The sequence below is a fragment of the Tachypleus tridentatus genome, chromosome 2 (genome assembly GCF_004210375.1).
Source record: "Tachypleus tridentatus isolate NWPU-2018 chromosome 2, ASM421037v1, whole genome shotgun sequence".
NCBI classification, from domain to species: Eukaryota; Metazoa; Arthropoda; class Merostomata; order Xiphosura; family Limulidae; genus Tachypleus; species Tachypleus tridentatus.
Window position 1 is genome coordinate 131410442 of NC_134826.1, and position 17957 is coordinate 131428398.

The window sequence follows — 17957 nt, forward strand, 5'->3', positions numbered from 1 at the left end:
AAAACATTGCAAAAAATATACTTATTCTCAGAAGTACAGATGTCAAATAGTTGAGATTTTAAACTAAACTTGAGTATGTACTATTTTAAAATATCTGATGTTAAACACAGAGGTTTGAAACTAATATGCAAATACAGTCATAATATAAAACTGTCTGAGATTGCTGTTTCAAGTAGTTGGGCAATGCTCTCATTGTTAACATCATTTCCAAGATGACAATTATTAAGTAACAGAAATTAGGCCTAAGCCAAATTGCTATTTCTAAATATTCATTATTAAAGGTAACTCGTTAAGCTAGCAATGAAGTGCAAAAATTCATAATGTGTTCCGCGAATGATGAAGAATTTACTTGTTTTTCACAAAACATTCATAAATGTTTAACACTTTTTTTTTTTATAAAGATCTTCAGTTGATATTTTTTTTTAATTTACGTTTCATTATACCTTCTTCTTGTTAGGATACGCATTTCAATATCTTTGAAATGCCTGAAATTTTAAGTTGGTATGTCTTACATAAACAAATCTGTGAGTTTGCACTTGAACTACTAATGAAAATTCTATATTTTTGATAATAGTTTACTGGCGTTTATGGCACATCCTGCTAATCGAAAATAACGACTTTATCCCTCTTGTAATATAAAGTGTTACGGTGATTTAAAGGTTACCATCGTAAGATAGTTTCTCTTTTATTATTCCGTAAAAATAATATAAAGTAATCCACTTATTTGTTTATTCGTCCCACCAGTGGCACAATGTTATATCCACGGACTTACAATGCTATAAATCGTGTTTCGATACCTATGGTGAGCAAAACACATATAGCCCATTGTGCAGCTTTGTGCTTAATTTTCAACAAACAAAAAAACTATTTATTCATCAAATAGCATTCTATAGGTTACGTTTACTGGTAGACCTAACTTCACAAATAACATTGTGGTAGAAATTCCGAAACGAATCGAAAACCTAACTCACAACTAAAACTTTACCAGTCGCTTACTTGCACGTGAGCATACTCTTCTATTAACAACACAACTTATAAATGGCTGACTAGCACCCTCGAAAACAAATTCACTTACTAACCGACTGCCTAAATAGCTGACTGAATTGGTTCATTGACTAATAAACTAAACATCTAACAATCTTCTGGTGAATAAATATTGTTACACTATTCCCTCCCCCAAGGTTTTATAGAATTCCAGATGTCAGGTACTTGGCATTTTAGATTAGTTTTAAATATAGGAAATTTCAAGACTCGTGTATTATTAGGCCATGTTTGAACTCCCGCTGAAAACAAAACACCAAAATTAAAATATTAAAAACAGGGCCTATAAAAATACTCATATTCATAGGAATATGAATTAAGATTAAAAGATTAAAATTAACTTTATTTGCAGTAAACCAGTTTCTAGAAATAGGTTGACAAATGCTGGATTACAAGATTTACAGTCGTAAAACAGCCGAGGAATGACTCTCAAGAAACCAGTTACATAAATATCTGTGTATTAGATCTGGTTGACTGATGCAAGATTTTATGTTGTATTACAGAGCTGAAGGGTGATAATATGTATCGAAATCTGTGAATGAATTTTTTAAGAGAATGCTGTTGGATTACTTTACATCGTTGTATTACATTTTTAATATTTGTCTTTTTTATTGTTCGGTAAAATGAATCATAGAAAATTAACTTTATTAAAGACAACAAATATTTGTTTCTTTGTCAACAAGAACGAGTTTTACAAATAACATGTTTTTAAAAAACGTGACCTTATGTAACTAACTTTCACCACGCAGCAGATCTATTTACTTGTTTGTTATTAAGCACACGATCAGATGAAGGGCTATCTGTGCTCTATCCACCACGGGTATCGAAACCCGATTTCTAGTAGGTTAAGTCCACAGACATATGACTGTGCCACTGCGTCATGCAACAGAGCAACTTCACAAATCGAGTAAGAAACTCTCGTATTAAAAACCATTCAACCAACAGACTTACAACTCAATAATCTGCTCTGTTTTAAATTGCGTTTTGTACTGCTCGCATTAAACACCTCGAATAAGCATTTCCTCAAAATGCGATCACAAGTTGTGATTCCAATGACATATTTGATGACTGCAGTGTTTTTAACAGCTTGCTTCACTTCCACGTCCGCTTTTTTTTGGGGGGTGGGTGGGTCTATCCACGAATATTAAAAATATCTCACTTTTTCTTAACATCTCTACTAATATAAGAAGTCGCTGATATTGAACAGTTCACCTTCCGATAAGTATTGTCATACACTTGAACAATATTTATCTTAATTTATATTGAGTAGGGACTTTAAGTATAATTTCTGAGAACTTAGTGGATAAAGATCGCTTTGGTTCAAGTGACTAAGCGATTACTGCTGATTCAAATAAGAACATTTTTTTCAAACAGCGAATCTCAACAACGTATGGAAATATGATTAATGTTGGAACGTTTGTTAGTATGTTTCTACACAACACGGGTATAGAAACCTTATTTTTTAGCATTATCAGCCCTCATACATACTGTTGAGCCAGTAGGAAGATGTTGGAAAAATAACCCAACGTTTTATAGATAAAAAACTATGTGAAGAATAGTATAATTTTGTCGCCTATGGCAACCTTATATGATTACCAGTAAAAAAAAATAACAAAAAAACATCGAAATGAGCAAGAACAAAGTTTCTGATATCAAATGGCAGTCTGTTCCATAAGATAAGACTGACGCGCAGACATATCAGTGTATATGTATTTGTCTTCCAGTGACGTCAAAAAATAAGGGCGGAGCTGAAAAATATTATGAACTTGTTTCATTGTTAAACAATCACAAGAATTGAGAATAAAACGGAAGCATCTGCTGAGGCGTTAAAACAGTTGCGTGTTTTTCTTTTCTTTGAGTTTTCAGTTTCTTATCCGACGCTTGGTTTCAAAATACTGAATAAAGAAAAACTGAAATTGTTTACTTCTAAACGGTAAGTGAAGCAAACTGTTTAAAGCATGCGTGTGAAATAATTTCAGAATTAATTGTAAAGGCTCATTATGATATGCTTAATTTAATGGATTTGTGTGATTTTGATCTAGTATCACGTAGTAACTGCTCAGCGCTATCTTACCTTGTCAGTTAACCTCCCAGTTTGGTTATCGTATATAAAATAGTGTAAACGGTACAGTACAATATACGACCGTTTGAGATTAATTATATTTTATTTGTTGTGTATATTATTTTATATAATACTAATAGCAATGTACGTCTGTCATAAAAGTAGTATTAAAGTCTAGATATGAATTTATATAAACTACTTTTCCAACATCAGATAACTTATAAACATCTTAGTTCCAGCGCCCCCTCGTGAAGAGCTAACAAACCTTCATGCAAGTATTCAACTTTTTCCAAACATCGTCTGCATGTGTGAATAGTCTACCACAAATCTGTTATTGTTATCGATGTAAAAAAATACAGTGGAATTCTGCATTCTGTTAACAATGGGGAATCGAACACCGATTTTTGCATTGTAAATCTATAGACTTGATTTTGTTTTCATGAAGACTTAGAAAATGGTTTTTGTGTGCAAAAGACCTTGTTTCATTTTATTTTAAATGTATCACATTAAAAGCTGTAAAGTAATAAAATATTCATGTTATTTACAAGTAATATATATTAGCTGACACGCTTTATTTGACAGAATGATGTACAGTTGATTAATTAATGGGCAATATAATTTTGAAGGAATCTTACCTTAGTACATGTGGCTTATAAGAATGACCAACGCGTTAACGGATATGCTTAATTTGGAGAGGTAATGGATTAGTTGATTCATTTAGAAGTTTTAATTATCATTGTTTACTGAAATGTCTGGTAAATTAATGGACAACATTTATTTGAAGGATTAATGAGTTAATTGACACAGTTTACTTGGAAGAAAAACGGGTTACTGAACGCGGTTTATCTAGATTCTAGCGAACTAAATAGTTAGTTGACAACGTTTACATTGCCTGATATAAAACTTTTTACTAATCGCTAATAACCTAAATTACTTCATTTTGTTCATAAATTCTTTCATCACTGTTGGTATAAATTTTAATAAGAAAAAGTAAAATTCACAACCAAAGCGAAACGCAGTACCATAGTTAGGTAGGGGCTGGAGGAGGTTCAGCCCCAGAACTCATGGTCTTAATGGTGGCCCATTGATAATTTTAGTCTATGTAAAATTACATGGGATGTAGGGCCCACAAAAAATTATTAGCCCCAAAACGTGTTTATTCGAGGAAATGTACTTAGTTTCAAAGTTGATTAGACTCGAAGTTACATAAACCACTTACTTCGAATTTTACAATAAGCACGTACAAAAGAAAATGGTGTTCGAATTATATTGCATTAGGCTATAATGTTACAGTGTTAACTTTAATTGTAGGTTTAGCAATTAAAGCAATTTATTTGGAAAAGCAATGGGTTAATTATCATGGAACAATATTATAAGCAATAGAGTTTTAATGTTTTTAAGTCTCTTTTGTGCAGTGTAATCTCATATCAAAAAAGACTCAAGTGCCTTCGATTGCGCTATAGTAAATATTAAGAAAAATATATTAATCTAAGTGTATGTATATAATATTTTATAAGTGTGTGATTATTTTCACAGTCTGGATTGTTATGTAACATATATAAACTTAAGTCACTAATAGGTGTGATATTATATCATAGTAAGAACGATAAGAATCTCTTTTTTATAGGTCTATAAAACTTTTCGTTACAACGGCTATGAAAAACAAATAAATCAATCCTAATAAATGCAAAACATTTTTTGTTTTTATAAAGATTCTATACATGGATTTAAAATGTTTGTTTTTTCCAATTTTGATACTTGTAACATGGTGATTTATTTGCAGTGAAATATTTTGATATCACTATAATTACGCATCCAGGAAGTATTAGGGTATATATGATTATTTTGTCTCAACTAAATCGACCCGGCATGGCCAGGTGGGTTAAGGCGTTCGACTCGGAATCTGAGGGTCGCGGATTCGAATCCCCATCGCACCAAACATGCTCGCCCTTTCAGCCGTGGAGACGTTATAATGTGACGGTCAATCCCAAAGAGTTGGCGGTGGGTGTTGATGACTAGTTACCTTCCCTTTAGTCTTACACTGCTAAATTAGGGACGGCTAGTACCGATAGCCCCCCGTGTAGTTTTGCGCGAAATTCAAACCAATCAACGTTTATCTGTTTTGGCTGAAGCATTTTTATCTCGTAATCAAATATATATATATAGAACAAAGTTTCTCAAATGTATTTGTAATGAGCAATATCTTTATATGCCCGTCAGGTCAAGTTCACAAACTCGTATCCATTTATCCTTGACCTAATGTAGTAGTAATAAAACAAACGGATGCCCTCCTTTCAATATCAAAGTTTCTTAGTAAACAAGCCTAATATCTTACTTCCTGAACACAGAGATTAGTAGGCGGCGATCCTGAACCATTCAGCTTTCGCATATGAGAAAGTGCATTTGAACACGGTCCAAGCGTGGCCTAGGTGTTACTACGCAAATCCAATCATACGTGATTGGTGTGTGGTTACACGTAACCCACTTCACACTTTGTGGCTTCGGATACTTTATAAGAGTGACGGTCGAATCCACTATTCGGGCAGACAAAAGTAGCCCAAAATTTGGCGTTGCATACTGTTGACTAGTTGCCTTCTTTTGATGTAGCAGTTCAAAATCAGGAACAGTCATATACAGATGGTCCTTTGCGCCAAAAACTCAAACAAAGGCGTATTTAAACACAATAAAATAAGCACAGAAAATTTAGAGGTATATGGCTGGTTTCGTCTTCTTTTTTTATCTATATAATCATGCGTGCATATAAATAAACGAAATTTTGCAGCTCCCTGCAACGTCACGCATCGTAATCTCAGTGCCATGATCTTATGTCTACATATACCTTGAATGGGTTCATGACAAGCTACAAATCTCGAGCTGAGTTGCACGTGCTCCAGGAGACTAATGCAGTCCTGGAAAGAAATTAAGCCTGTTTCAGGTCTGACGGGGATTTAATCAGGACATGACACATTTCGACGGCATTCCAGCGGCCTTGTGACTTCACTTACTTCCCATTCGCTTACCTGGCCCCTGGGGAGGTAGCACGCTTTCGATATCTTGACAAGCTGGTCAGTCTAGAACGATTGCAGTACACTAACCAGACGCTTTTGAACATTTATCACTGGGAAAAGGTAAATTTTGAAAACGTTGTTAATTACATTTTAACGCACATCGTCATTTGTCAATCGGTTCTGAAATCAGAAATTGATGAATATAGAGAATATCCCATTTTATTATTTTCTCATTTTTCTAGAGTTCTATTTATTTCTGAAAGCTCTGCATCAATTTCTGTGAAAGTATGTCACGTGCTTGTACAAAAGCATGCGGTTACACCTGTAATCTGGTTAGGTTTAGTTTTCGTATCTTAAAACTGTGTTGATGAAGCTGAGATCACTGTACACGGTAGGGTAGCTAACAGCAACTATATTTAATTGCCAGACTGGTTTTATCTTATTAACCATTTCAAGTTACGCTCATTTTACGCCTGATTTCAAACTTTTCAGTTAAAATGGCAAACCGTAGCATGCCACTTAGATGTTATTGCGCACGTTCTAAGTTCTTTCGACTTTCAACCTCGCAGGTATGGACGTAAAGACTTTGCAGGACAACCTGGCTTATTATGGTCAAGAACACCTGCTGAAATTTTGGCCATCTCTGACTGACGAACAACGCACCTTGTTGTATGAAGATCTAGCTAGTCTCGACCTGGCCGAGGTGACAGATATTCTCCAGCACTGCAACATCACGCCTTCTGAAGAAAATGGAAAACTGGACGAGCTTCTCCAGCCAATACCTTCCGAGCATCACGGGAGTTTGTCTCGCACCAGTCCCGATCTCCTTGATATATACCGGAAAGAAGGTGGGTTATTTTCTCTTAGGCTTACTTTCGAAACGACTTTCCCCTTCAACTTCCAATTCTCGGTTTCTAATAAACAATACACAGTCATTGTTTCTCAGTGAAATGCCCGCCTCAGGCCACGTCCTAATTCAGATCCTATTCGCTTTTATGACGCTTCTTTCCAGTATCTTTGCTTAGAAAGAAGCTTATCGTGAAATATATTAGAGTATTACGTTGGAAATGTTACTAGTATTATTTTATATTTATCGTTAGTCGGTTTACTATCAGTGAGACAGGTTTTTATTATTTTAAAAAAGTGGCAATGTATTGATGTTATTTGATCGACAGCGACACAAGGATAAAACGTCCGTATCTTCTTGCTGCACTACTATACAAAATTAGTTCAGAACGCAAAACTCTTTGAGTGTGAAAACATAGCTAAGCAAAGAAAGTACACTTATCTTACACATATATATATTCTTTTTGCGTATTTAATCCAAAAAAGATATTTTTTTAAAGTCACAAAAGATCATCGTTAGCTTTCGAAAAAGAAGGACCAGACTTGAGTCTGTTGAAGGTTTGTGGTCCACAGGGCATTTCCACAAAATCCGTCTTTGAACTTTGGGGTTGTGGGTACGCTACGAACATTTGTAATTTGTTGTTAAGCCTGATGTCCACTCCAGAAGCGGGTCGAAAGCTAGCTCCAATAAGATAAAAACAAAAGGTGGATTAAATATATGAATGTGGTGACAACCTGTCTCTAACAATTTTCGTTCTGGTAAGTATTTATGGCAATGCTACTAAGGCTATTTCCCGTCGTTTCTAATTTTGAACCACCAGAGGGAAGAAAACCAGTCTCAAGCAGCCTTACATCCATTACCTATGTTAATTGATTGACTGTCATTCTTAAACGCTTAATTGCAGAGAATGTTATGTGGTTTCGCACGGATTCGAATCCAGCTCCTCATTTCCAAAACCTACAACTCTACCACTGTGGTAACTCGTACCCCACGTTATAAGATTGATGATCAAACTCCACTGACTATACAATCAGAAAAGAGTAGTAGCTCAATAGATAGAGACAGGTGCTATTGACTAACAGTTCGGGCCAAGCATGGCCAGGTGGTTGAGGCACTCGACTCGTGATCTGAGAGTTGCAGGTCCCCGTCACACCAAATATGCTCGCCCTTTCAGCCGTGGGGGTGTTATAATGTGACGGTCAATCTCACTATTCGTTGGTAAAAGAGTAGCCCAAGAATTGGCGGTGGATGGTGATGACTAGCTGCCTTCCCTCTAGTCTTACACTGCTAAATTAGGGACGGCTAGCTCAGATAGCCCTCGAGTAGTTTTAGGCGAAATTCAAAACAAACCAAAACCAAACTAACAGTTCAAAGTTATGGATAGTTATATGCAATAAATCTTATGTAGCTTTTCATGAAAGTTGTAAACAATCGATAATAATATCTGATTTTTTTAAGATCATGAATAAAAGCTATGAGGTAAAAGTATTTAAGAAACATAATAACAACAATGGAATCACTATGTGAATGATTAATTGAACGAGGAAATAATCTAGACTTAATTACAGCTTTTTCTATTGTTATTTTGCGGTGTTAGTGAAAATGACAGTTGGCTCTTAGTAAAACCTTGTACAATTTCTTATACAGTAAACGTTTTTGTTTTTTGTTTGCTTTTTTTAATTTCGCGCAAAGCTACTCGAGGGCTATCTGTGCTAGCCGTCCCTAATTTAACAATGTAAGACTAGAGGGAAGGCAGCTAGTCATCACCACCCATCGCCAACTCTTGGGCTACTCTTTTACCAATGAATAGTGGGATTGATAGTCACATTATAACGCCCCCACGGCTGAAAAGGCGAGCATGTTTGGTGCGACGGGGGTGCGAACCTGCGATCCTCAGATTACGAGTCGCACGCCTTTACTCACCTGACCATGGCGGGCCTTATTTCTCTTGTACTTAAAAGTTTACAGTCACGATTAAACAGTTTGTTTCAATACTTTAAACACGTTCATGTACAGTTTGTATTTATATTATCCATGTATGCACTACATGGAGTATGTGAATCATAATTATTCTAAGAGATTTTATAATTTTCCCAATAATTAAAAAGTACATTTCCGAATATAATATTCTCATGTTAGTAATCAAAAGGTCAACTTCGGGTAAGGAGGAACTAGAATTGCTCAAACGTTGCGTGAAGAGGATGCTTTGTTTGTTAGTACTCGGAAAGATTTACAATGGGTTATTTGTGCTGTACACATCCAGAGTAGCGAAACCCGATTTTTAGTGCCATTATTCCATGTGATGGTTCAGCATGGCCAGGTGATCAGGGCACTCGATTCGTAATCCGAGAGTCGCGGTTCCCCGTCACACCAAACATGCTCGCCCTATCAGCCATGGGGTGTTATAACGTTATGGTAAATCCCACTATTCGTTGGTAACAAAGTAGCTCAAGAGTTGGCAGTCGGTGGTGATGACTAGCTGCCTTCCCTCTAGCCTTACACTACTAAATTAGGGACGGATAGCGCATATAGCCCTCGATGTAGCTTTGCGCGTAATTTAAAACAAACAAATAGTCCAGATAACTCACTATTGAGCCATTGAAGGTTGAAAATAATGCAGTGGCATTTATGGGATTTTTTTATTTGTTTGTTTGTTTGAGGAGGAGGCGATGATCTAATTTGGAGGGCAGGGCGGAAGTGGTGTTCACTGTTATGATTTACAAAATAAACATTTTTTTCTTTACTTTACAATTCACACACCTAAATTACTTTAGGTTACTATATGATGATTTATGAAGGTCTCAAACCCCCCATAAATATTATTTATACATCGTCATTATAAGAGACCTAAAATGTGTTTCTGTTCCAATCTATGTTGACAGTTTTTTAATAAGCAAGACTGCGGCTCACAGCAGAGGGCGTGATCAGTCAAAAAATGCAGTAGACCTCTACGTCATAAATTACATTTTAAATTTGAACTTTGGCGAAATGAACACAACTTTCTAATACAATCACTAAATTCGTGTAAAAGTTTATGCAATGAAATATATTAATACCAGTGTTATGTCACTTGACGTTTCATGGTAATTAAATTATGTATATATTGTTACAAATCAACATGCAGCTTTCCTCTATTTACCTCCACGTATTACAAATAATTCTCTGAAACAAAACAATATTCTTATCCAAGTTTTAGACCTATTGGTTCTTAATGTTTCGTCTTTTAAAGTATTGTACTGTTTACTATATATGTATGGTATATATTATAAATAGCGTTTCCGAAACTTTTCTCTCTCATCGTCTAGCCTAACTGAGAAATTCTGATATTATACGAAAGGCCTCTTGGGCAATCACTTGTGAGAGGCAATGAACCGCTGTTTTTACACATTTTTTGATTTTGAAACCGAAAGCCTCCCCAATGGATTTGTCTGCGGACTCACAACGCCAGAAACCGGTTTTATAACAAATATTAGTCCTACTAGTTTTTAATATTTTCCATCTTTCAGCACTAACATCGTGACTTGTTATAAAACCGGTTTCTTCCATTCAAGAGACCTCATACTAAAGGTTATTTCGTATATAATACCTACTGTAATAAATCAACACATGTTATTCATCCGAAAAACGCCGTTCATCAATCTCGTCAGAGTTGTCACCCTACATGTCCGCGATTTACTATGTTGCAAGCTTTATTTCCAGTTTGTTTGTTTTTTATTTAGATGCTTGTTAGTGAGCACATGATATTATGATTTAGAAAATTCGTATACAGAGTAGAAGGTGATTAGTGTAAAAACACAAATCAGTGATTCAGTTAGCTAAGTGTTTTGGATTGCCTTTAACCCACACAGTGATCATATTTATATAGGAATTTCAATTTGCAGCATTGATGCTACTGATTTATTACGATGAATTATTCACACAGACCAACTATTTAAAATATTAAAACATACATATGAAGCAAAATTTATTACTCGATTTACCACTTGTCGCTGAATTATACCGGTTTCATAAAAATAATAGATAAAAGGTAAAAAAAAAGTGGCAGAAAATTAAAATAAGAACGAGACAGAAAATAAAATAAAAATTAAGAAAATAGACCGAAAAATAAAAAAATGAAATAAAACCGAGAATAAGAGGTAAATGAGGGGTTGAAAGAAAGAAATATTATACTTAAAAAGAAATTAAAGATAAACACAAATCTGACTAAAGACAGAATCGACGAGGCTGTTGAAGATATACAGTGTGATTACAACAACAAGTTTGGAAAAGTACAAAAAAGCATTTATATTATAAGCAAGAACAATAAAGGTAAAAGAACAGCGATGAAAGAACAAAACATTTGGAAAAAGAACTGGTTAATACAAAAATCAAACCAGGCACACAACTTTCTGATTCCGACCTAGAACTCCAGCATAAAGCATAATTTACTATTAAATACGAAAGAGGAGAACCTATTTGTAAAACTACTTCTGTGCCTTTTTTTTTTTTTCGACTACAGGACCTTCCTGGACTATTTCATTTAAGTCACTACCTAATCCAATTCCAGAATTTAGCTGACCGGTTCAACAACATCACCAAATTGAGAAATCAGCAACTATAATAGATGGTACTATTGGAGGCATATCAGTATCAGTTCGAAATAGTAAGCTGTTTATCCTGTCGTCCAGTTAGAAAAGCCAACTCTAATAATATTAAATAGCCATCCAACTGAAAGCTGTAAAAACTATAAAAGGTTAGAGTGACATGTCAGGAGGAAGTACGCAGAACAAAGTTCCGGAACAGGATATGGAAACATTAAGAGTCTTTAGCCGAACCTCTGGAAGATTTTGAAAGGCTTTCTCATTTTTATTACCCGGATGTTTTACCTGAAAGTATACATTTATTAGCATGTGATCAATTTATACGTGCTACAACAGACGAGGATATCAGAATTAGGCTAAAACAAAACAGGTGTACATCTTTAAAGGATGCTGTGGAGTTGACGATTGAAGTTGAATACATTAATGTCGGAGATAAATAATCAAAATAACCAAAGAGATGCAACTGTATACAAAAGTCCGTATGCATTAGAAAATCATCCAAAAGAATTCCAGAAACAGGGAATCTTCATAGCTGTGGAGAACCTGCCCAGTACAGCAGAGACTGTTAAGAATCAACAGCTGTTAATAAACAAAGGAGACAATGCCATAAAGATTTTCTTTGAGCCCAACCAGATCAAATGGACAACAAGGAGCTAGCCATACTCCGAAAAAAAGGAATTAGTTAGTATTATGGAGTAAAGTTCAATTGAGAATGCTACATCTTCAAATAAGATAAGAATTTCATTATTTAAACCAATTTACAATTCCATGGGTTTATTGATAGGAAGTCTTGCAGTGCGTTGATTTACACTAATTCTAGAGCTGCGATAGTTTTGGTCCAATTTGGCAATGAAAGGTGAAAAATCGCCTTCGTTGATGAAGCAAACAGTAAATAAACATAAAGTTGTAGCAAGACGAATGTTGAAAGATACTCTTACCTTAAGATACTCTATACCTACCTTACGACGTGTGGCTAATTGACACTAATAAAGTGTATTAGGCCTACATTTACCAACTACTGGTTAATAACTTACTGTTAAGATTACAGAAGGACTAAGTCGATTGATCAGTTATTATTCGATCATTCATACACTGAACTGACTGCTCCGTCACTGCTTTTTACTTTAGTAAGTGATGTACCCATGTCTAGATATCAATCAAAACTAGTAGATTCTTCACGTCATCGTGAACCTTTTTGGGTTTTCTTGCATTACTTTTACCAACTTATTTTATACAAAAGTCATACGTCCTCTAGAAAAATCTTCATTAAAGCCATGGAAATACAACTTACGTCATTAACACCATAAATCATATTTGTGAGACGAGGATTCGAGCCCGCGCTTCTCAGATTACGAGTCAAGCGCCCCTAACCATTTGGTCGTGCCAACCCAAGTAGTTATTAGTTGAGGCTGTTCATAACTTAGAAATAATCGTTAATGTGTTAACACTATCCCAGGATTGATTTTTAATATTGGAAACATTCGTATATTATTCTCGAAATTTTCGTTAATTCAAAAATTTGCGGGCGGGGGAGGGGTAGGGATACTCTAGATATTGTATTACTTTATTACTAGTCGTTTTTACATGTTCCAGATATTCGTTATGTATGAAATAAAATCATCATTAGCGAAGTAAGGCAAGAGATTGGTTACAAGGTAAACACTTTTTGTTTTAAAGCATGCACAAAGTGTATTCAACGTTTATGGACTATTGTCGAAATACAATCTTCTGGCAATATGGGTCACACGAGTAATTCTGTGGTGAATTGTGAAATTATTCTCAGACTGGAACGCTTGCCACCGATGTGAATTTGACCTTGAGAAAAAGCAACATACATGTTTATAAAATTAATGAAATATATTTTAAATGTTGTGCTTTGTTTGAATGTCTTGCACTCTTTGTACAATTTGTTATCAAAATTGTGTTATTTTTCTACTATATTAGTTAAAACATAAATTAGTTGTTTTCCAAACCTAATCATTTGCACACTCCCATAAACCTGTAAGATCGAGAATTTAGAACAATCGCAAATCTATTACAACTATTTTCACGTACTTAATACGTGATATGTCGTACGAAAGTATTAGACACTCAAAACAGGATTTGAAATAGTTTTAGGTTTTGGTAGTTCATGCCACTTGACAAAAATTATAAAAGATAAAATAAGTGTGTTATATTACTGCTGGGGCAGATTATTCTAATATTTTGTAAATGTGTAATTATCAAAATATTTTAATCCAACTGACAAAAAACTTACACACGTACATCTGCAAAGTGAAGCTACAGTTATGAAATATACTTTTAATGTTGTACTTTGATTATTTTCTAGACGAAGCTGCTGGTTCTAACAACGAATGTATGCAAAATGAGACATAACTAAAAACAACCAAAAGAAATATCGTAAACGAAGAGCAATATATCATAGTCCCACAGAGACTGGCGAATATTATTAGATGCAGCAATTGAAGGCTACGCGGCCCCTTACAAATCTATGTTAGTAACAGTTTCAATTTATTTGTACGTGTGTGAATTTTGCGCAAAGTTATTCGAGGGCTATCTGCACTAGTTGTTCCTAGTTTAGCAGTGATATACTAGAGGGAAAGCAACCAGTTAACACCACCCACCGCCAATTTCTTGAGCTACTCTTTTACCAACGAATAGTGGGATTGACCGTTACATATGACGTCCCCACGTCTGAAAGGGTTCGAGCATATTCGATGATGGGGATTAGAATGTGATTGTGGGTCGAACGCTACAATCACCAGGCCTAACAGTTATTATGGACATTCTACGTTAAATTGTGTACGCAGAAAATGATAAGAGTAACCTGTAAGGCAGCTTCATCAAAAACGGTTAGTTGGTTCTTTAAAACTCCACTAATCGACTAAAGCCTCGTATGGTGGTCATGAATGAATTATTCAAAACTCTTTGATAAACAATGTCATCGATTTGCAGGAGAGATAAAAACTGTATACTTAACGTTATAATGAAACTAACAGCATTCGTTAAAGGTGTTTGAATAATAGCTGATATTGCTAGCAGTGGCGTACATACCGCCATAGTAACGGTTCAGATAAAGCTATATTATCAATACTATTAGGAACCGGAAGCATCTTTCAGGTGTCAAGTGCACATCTGTATATCGAAGCTCAACATTTAAGTAAAAAATAATAATTTTAGTTTTATTTCGATTACTTTTTAAACTAAAAAGTATTTTATAAGCAATAATTTGTTATTTTATACCAACGTTTAGTTAATGTAATTCATAAGTACTGCTCCCCGCTAATACAGCGGTAAGTCTACGGATTTACAACGCTAAAATCAGCGGTTAGATTCCCCTCGGTGGGTTCAGCAGATAGCATAACGTACACGCTCATAAGTACTAATAAGAACTTTTTATACCTTGAGAATATAATATATAAGTCTCTCTCTTTGTACTGGCACATTCTCTGCATGATAAAAGAACACTTGAAACAAAAATAACTTTGCAACAAAAATCTATTTCTAATTAAACTCGTCAATATCTGTTTTATTAAGATACACAAAATTAAAAAGAAGGTGAAAAGTAAAAAGTCTTGTTAAGCGTAAAGCTACACAATGAGCTATCTATGCTGTGCCCACTACGGGTATCGAAACTCGTTTTTAGCTATATAATCCTTCAGAACAGCCGCTGAGCCACTAGGGGAGCAACATCATGCTTTGCAGTAATCACTTATCCGAATTTTCTTATGTGTTAGTGTTTTCACTTATTTTGGCCTCTTAAGTAACTCACTTAATTGAAGACTATTCCATCCTCTAAGTACACGTTAAATTCAACAGAAAAATAATATAAAGGGAGAATTTGTATTTGTTTATTTAACAATGGTTATTGTATAGAAAGTATATTATGAGCTTAAATAAATTAAACTACAATTTATTAAACATCTTCGGTACCATAAAAAAAAAACAATTAAGCGAAATTAAAATATAAGGGTCAAACAAAATTTAGGTTATAGAAACTACCGGAATTCAGGCATATCCTAAGATGCTGCCATTAATTAGAACTTGCTATCTGTTACGTAGCATGCACTGATAGGCAAGATAGCCACTGAACCACGCCCGCTTACGAATAAATAAGTAAGACGTTTAGCGATTTTTAAAGAAAAGAACACCAGTAGAAGTATTTTAGAAACATTAAAATGTAAATCTGTTTTGAAAGCGTGTGTACGAAACGTGGTTAATATCCTGTACAAATTTGATCTACATAGCAACGTAGCACAACTTATTTTTGTTCTTTACGTAAAAATATGCAATATAAATAAATAGTTTCGAATTATTACATGCATCAGCTGAATGTTTAAAGCATAATAACTAATAACTATTTTCTCTTTAATATAGTATTTATACCGTTCAATACAGTATTCATACTGTCTTTATTATTCCAAACATAAATATCACTCATAATCATATAACTAGTTTTTAAAATGTCCCCCGCTGGGACAGCAGTAAGTCTACGAACTTACAACGTTAAAATCAGGGGCTCGATTCTCCTTGGTGGACATAGCAGATAGCCCGATGTGGCTTTGTTATAAAAACACACATACGCTTCTAAAATAACTTAAATAACAAGCTGTTGTGTTTTTTTCCGTAGTGTGAAAAAAAAAGTTACACAGTTTAGCCTAAATTTTGTGTTTGCAAAAATTTGGATTTATAAAAATATTATATAATATGTAACTTCTTGACAGTTTCTTCATAATATTATTCATAATGAAAGAGGATTAGCGTATCATGTGGTTTTCTAAACGTACGTTTAGCGAGCGGCCGTTCACTTTTGTATTACAGTAGTCATTAATCTCTATGCATTCCGTGCGAGGGCGTCCTACAGATTATACGACCTTAAAAGTTTTAAATGTTACACTTTTGTCGATGCGCCTTTAGATACAATACCCAAATTACTGTTATTCTAGACCAAAGACTTGGTATAATACAAATGTGTATAATAAAACAATTTGTACGTTGAATGTTTAAATCAAGAACCAGTCAACATTGTTTTGGATTTTACTGCAAATTTACGCATTCATATAATTATGCAGATTTGTGTTAGAAGAAAAAAAAAAAAAAGGCAGTTAATTATGAAAGGCAAATAAACTCAGTATGATATAAATAACTTTCAGCGTATCCTAGTACCTGTCTAAAACCATTCTCAAACTCACAAAACGAACAACAAAAGAACAAAAGGTATCAGATATCAGATAGACGTAAAATATTGATAATTACTTAAAATGAATAAAACCTAATTTGAAGTTAATTTTGCATCAGTCGTAGACGTTATTACTTCAAACTAAAACAACAAGTTTAAGTACCAACAATAAATAAGACGCTCATTAACCTTGCTATAAACATGAAATACGTTAACAACATTCCACCAGAAACTATACAACAGTTAAACGCTAGTTTTTTCATCAAACTAGACTCACTGTTTTACATGCCACTGAAAACTTTATTAGTTAGCATTGTATTTTAAGACTTCATTTTCTTTCCCTGTATACCTGATATTTCAAGGCAATTCTATGAAAATAAGATGCTCTTATATATGAAAATAAACGATTATGAAATAATACGTAAACATTCGTTATCTTTGTTGTGAAACAAAAGAAAGTAGAAATATTCTTTTGTGTAATTTTAAAGAAACTTTTTTTTCTAAAGCTGGGACTTAAATATGTTCTTTCAGTGAAGAAGAAAACTGTGCTTGTCCCATCAGATATCTGGCCTTCTAAAATTACTTATATCTAAATAAATCTTTATATTTAAACTAAATATCTAGAGTCAAAAACTTATTCCTTCTTGTGAGAATGAGCCAATTATTTCAAAAGTTCTGTTCCTTAATTTTTCAGAACCTGTCGACAGTAGTTTAAGGCTATAAACTACTAATATATGGAAGTTTTAGAAGTTATAGAGCTTGTGTCATGAGTTTGTTTTCAGTAACCTCTGACAGCGACCCTTGTTATACTAGTTTAGAACTATAAAACGACAACAACACTCGTGTGAGTCTTTTAAAAGTCGTAGAACTTTTGTCTCTAGTTTCCTTCCAGTAACCTTTGACAGCAACCTTTGTGTGAAGTGGTATTGTTTTTGTACTTTAGTGCATAAAGAATTAAGACGGTAGTAGAAAAGGATAAACGATCTAGGTCATCTGGCTCTGGATAGCCAGTTCAACCGGTCCAACCAGCTTCAACTTCACTTGTCGAGGACTAGGCTCCCATTTATTTGTGGATTCTGTTATTTTTATTTCCGTACCTTAAGGTATTGAACTCATGCTATAAGGAACAAAAGCCTATTTTATAACATAGACATTGTTCTAAAAAGTGAGTTCGTACAAAATAAGCAAACAAGCCCCACCTATTACGTTTACATCAGCACTCTCAATTTCACGATTCTAG

At 34.4% G+C, this 17957-nt stretch overlaps 1 protein-coding gene across 3 annotated transcripts in view; it reads left to right on the top strand.

Annotated features, from left to right (window-relative positions):
- The first annotated feature begins 2814 nt into the window (after nucleotides 1–2814).
- LOC143245117 (UDP-N-acetylhexosamine pyrophosphorylase-like) overlaps nucleotides 2815–17957 on the top strand; it is a 45716-nt gene continuing 30573 nt past the window's right edge. Inside the window, exons 1-2 of one of the 3 annotated variants that reach the window (XM_076491014.1) lie at nucleotides 2815–2974; nucleotides 6681–6959. In XM_076491014.1, coding sequence (XP_076347129.1) covers nucleotides 6683–6959 — 277 coding nt within the window. In that variant the 5' untranslated portion in view covers nucleotides 2815–2974; nucleotides 6681–6682. Of the gene's footprint in view, nucleotides 2975–5646; nucleotides 6232–6680; nucleotides 6960–17957 lie in introns of those variants that run through there. The other 2 variants (XM_076491016.1, XM_076491015.1) reach the window with 2 other exon arrangements.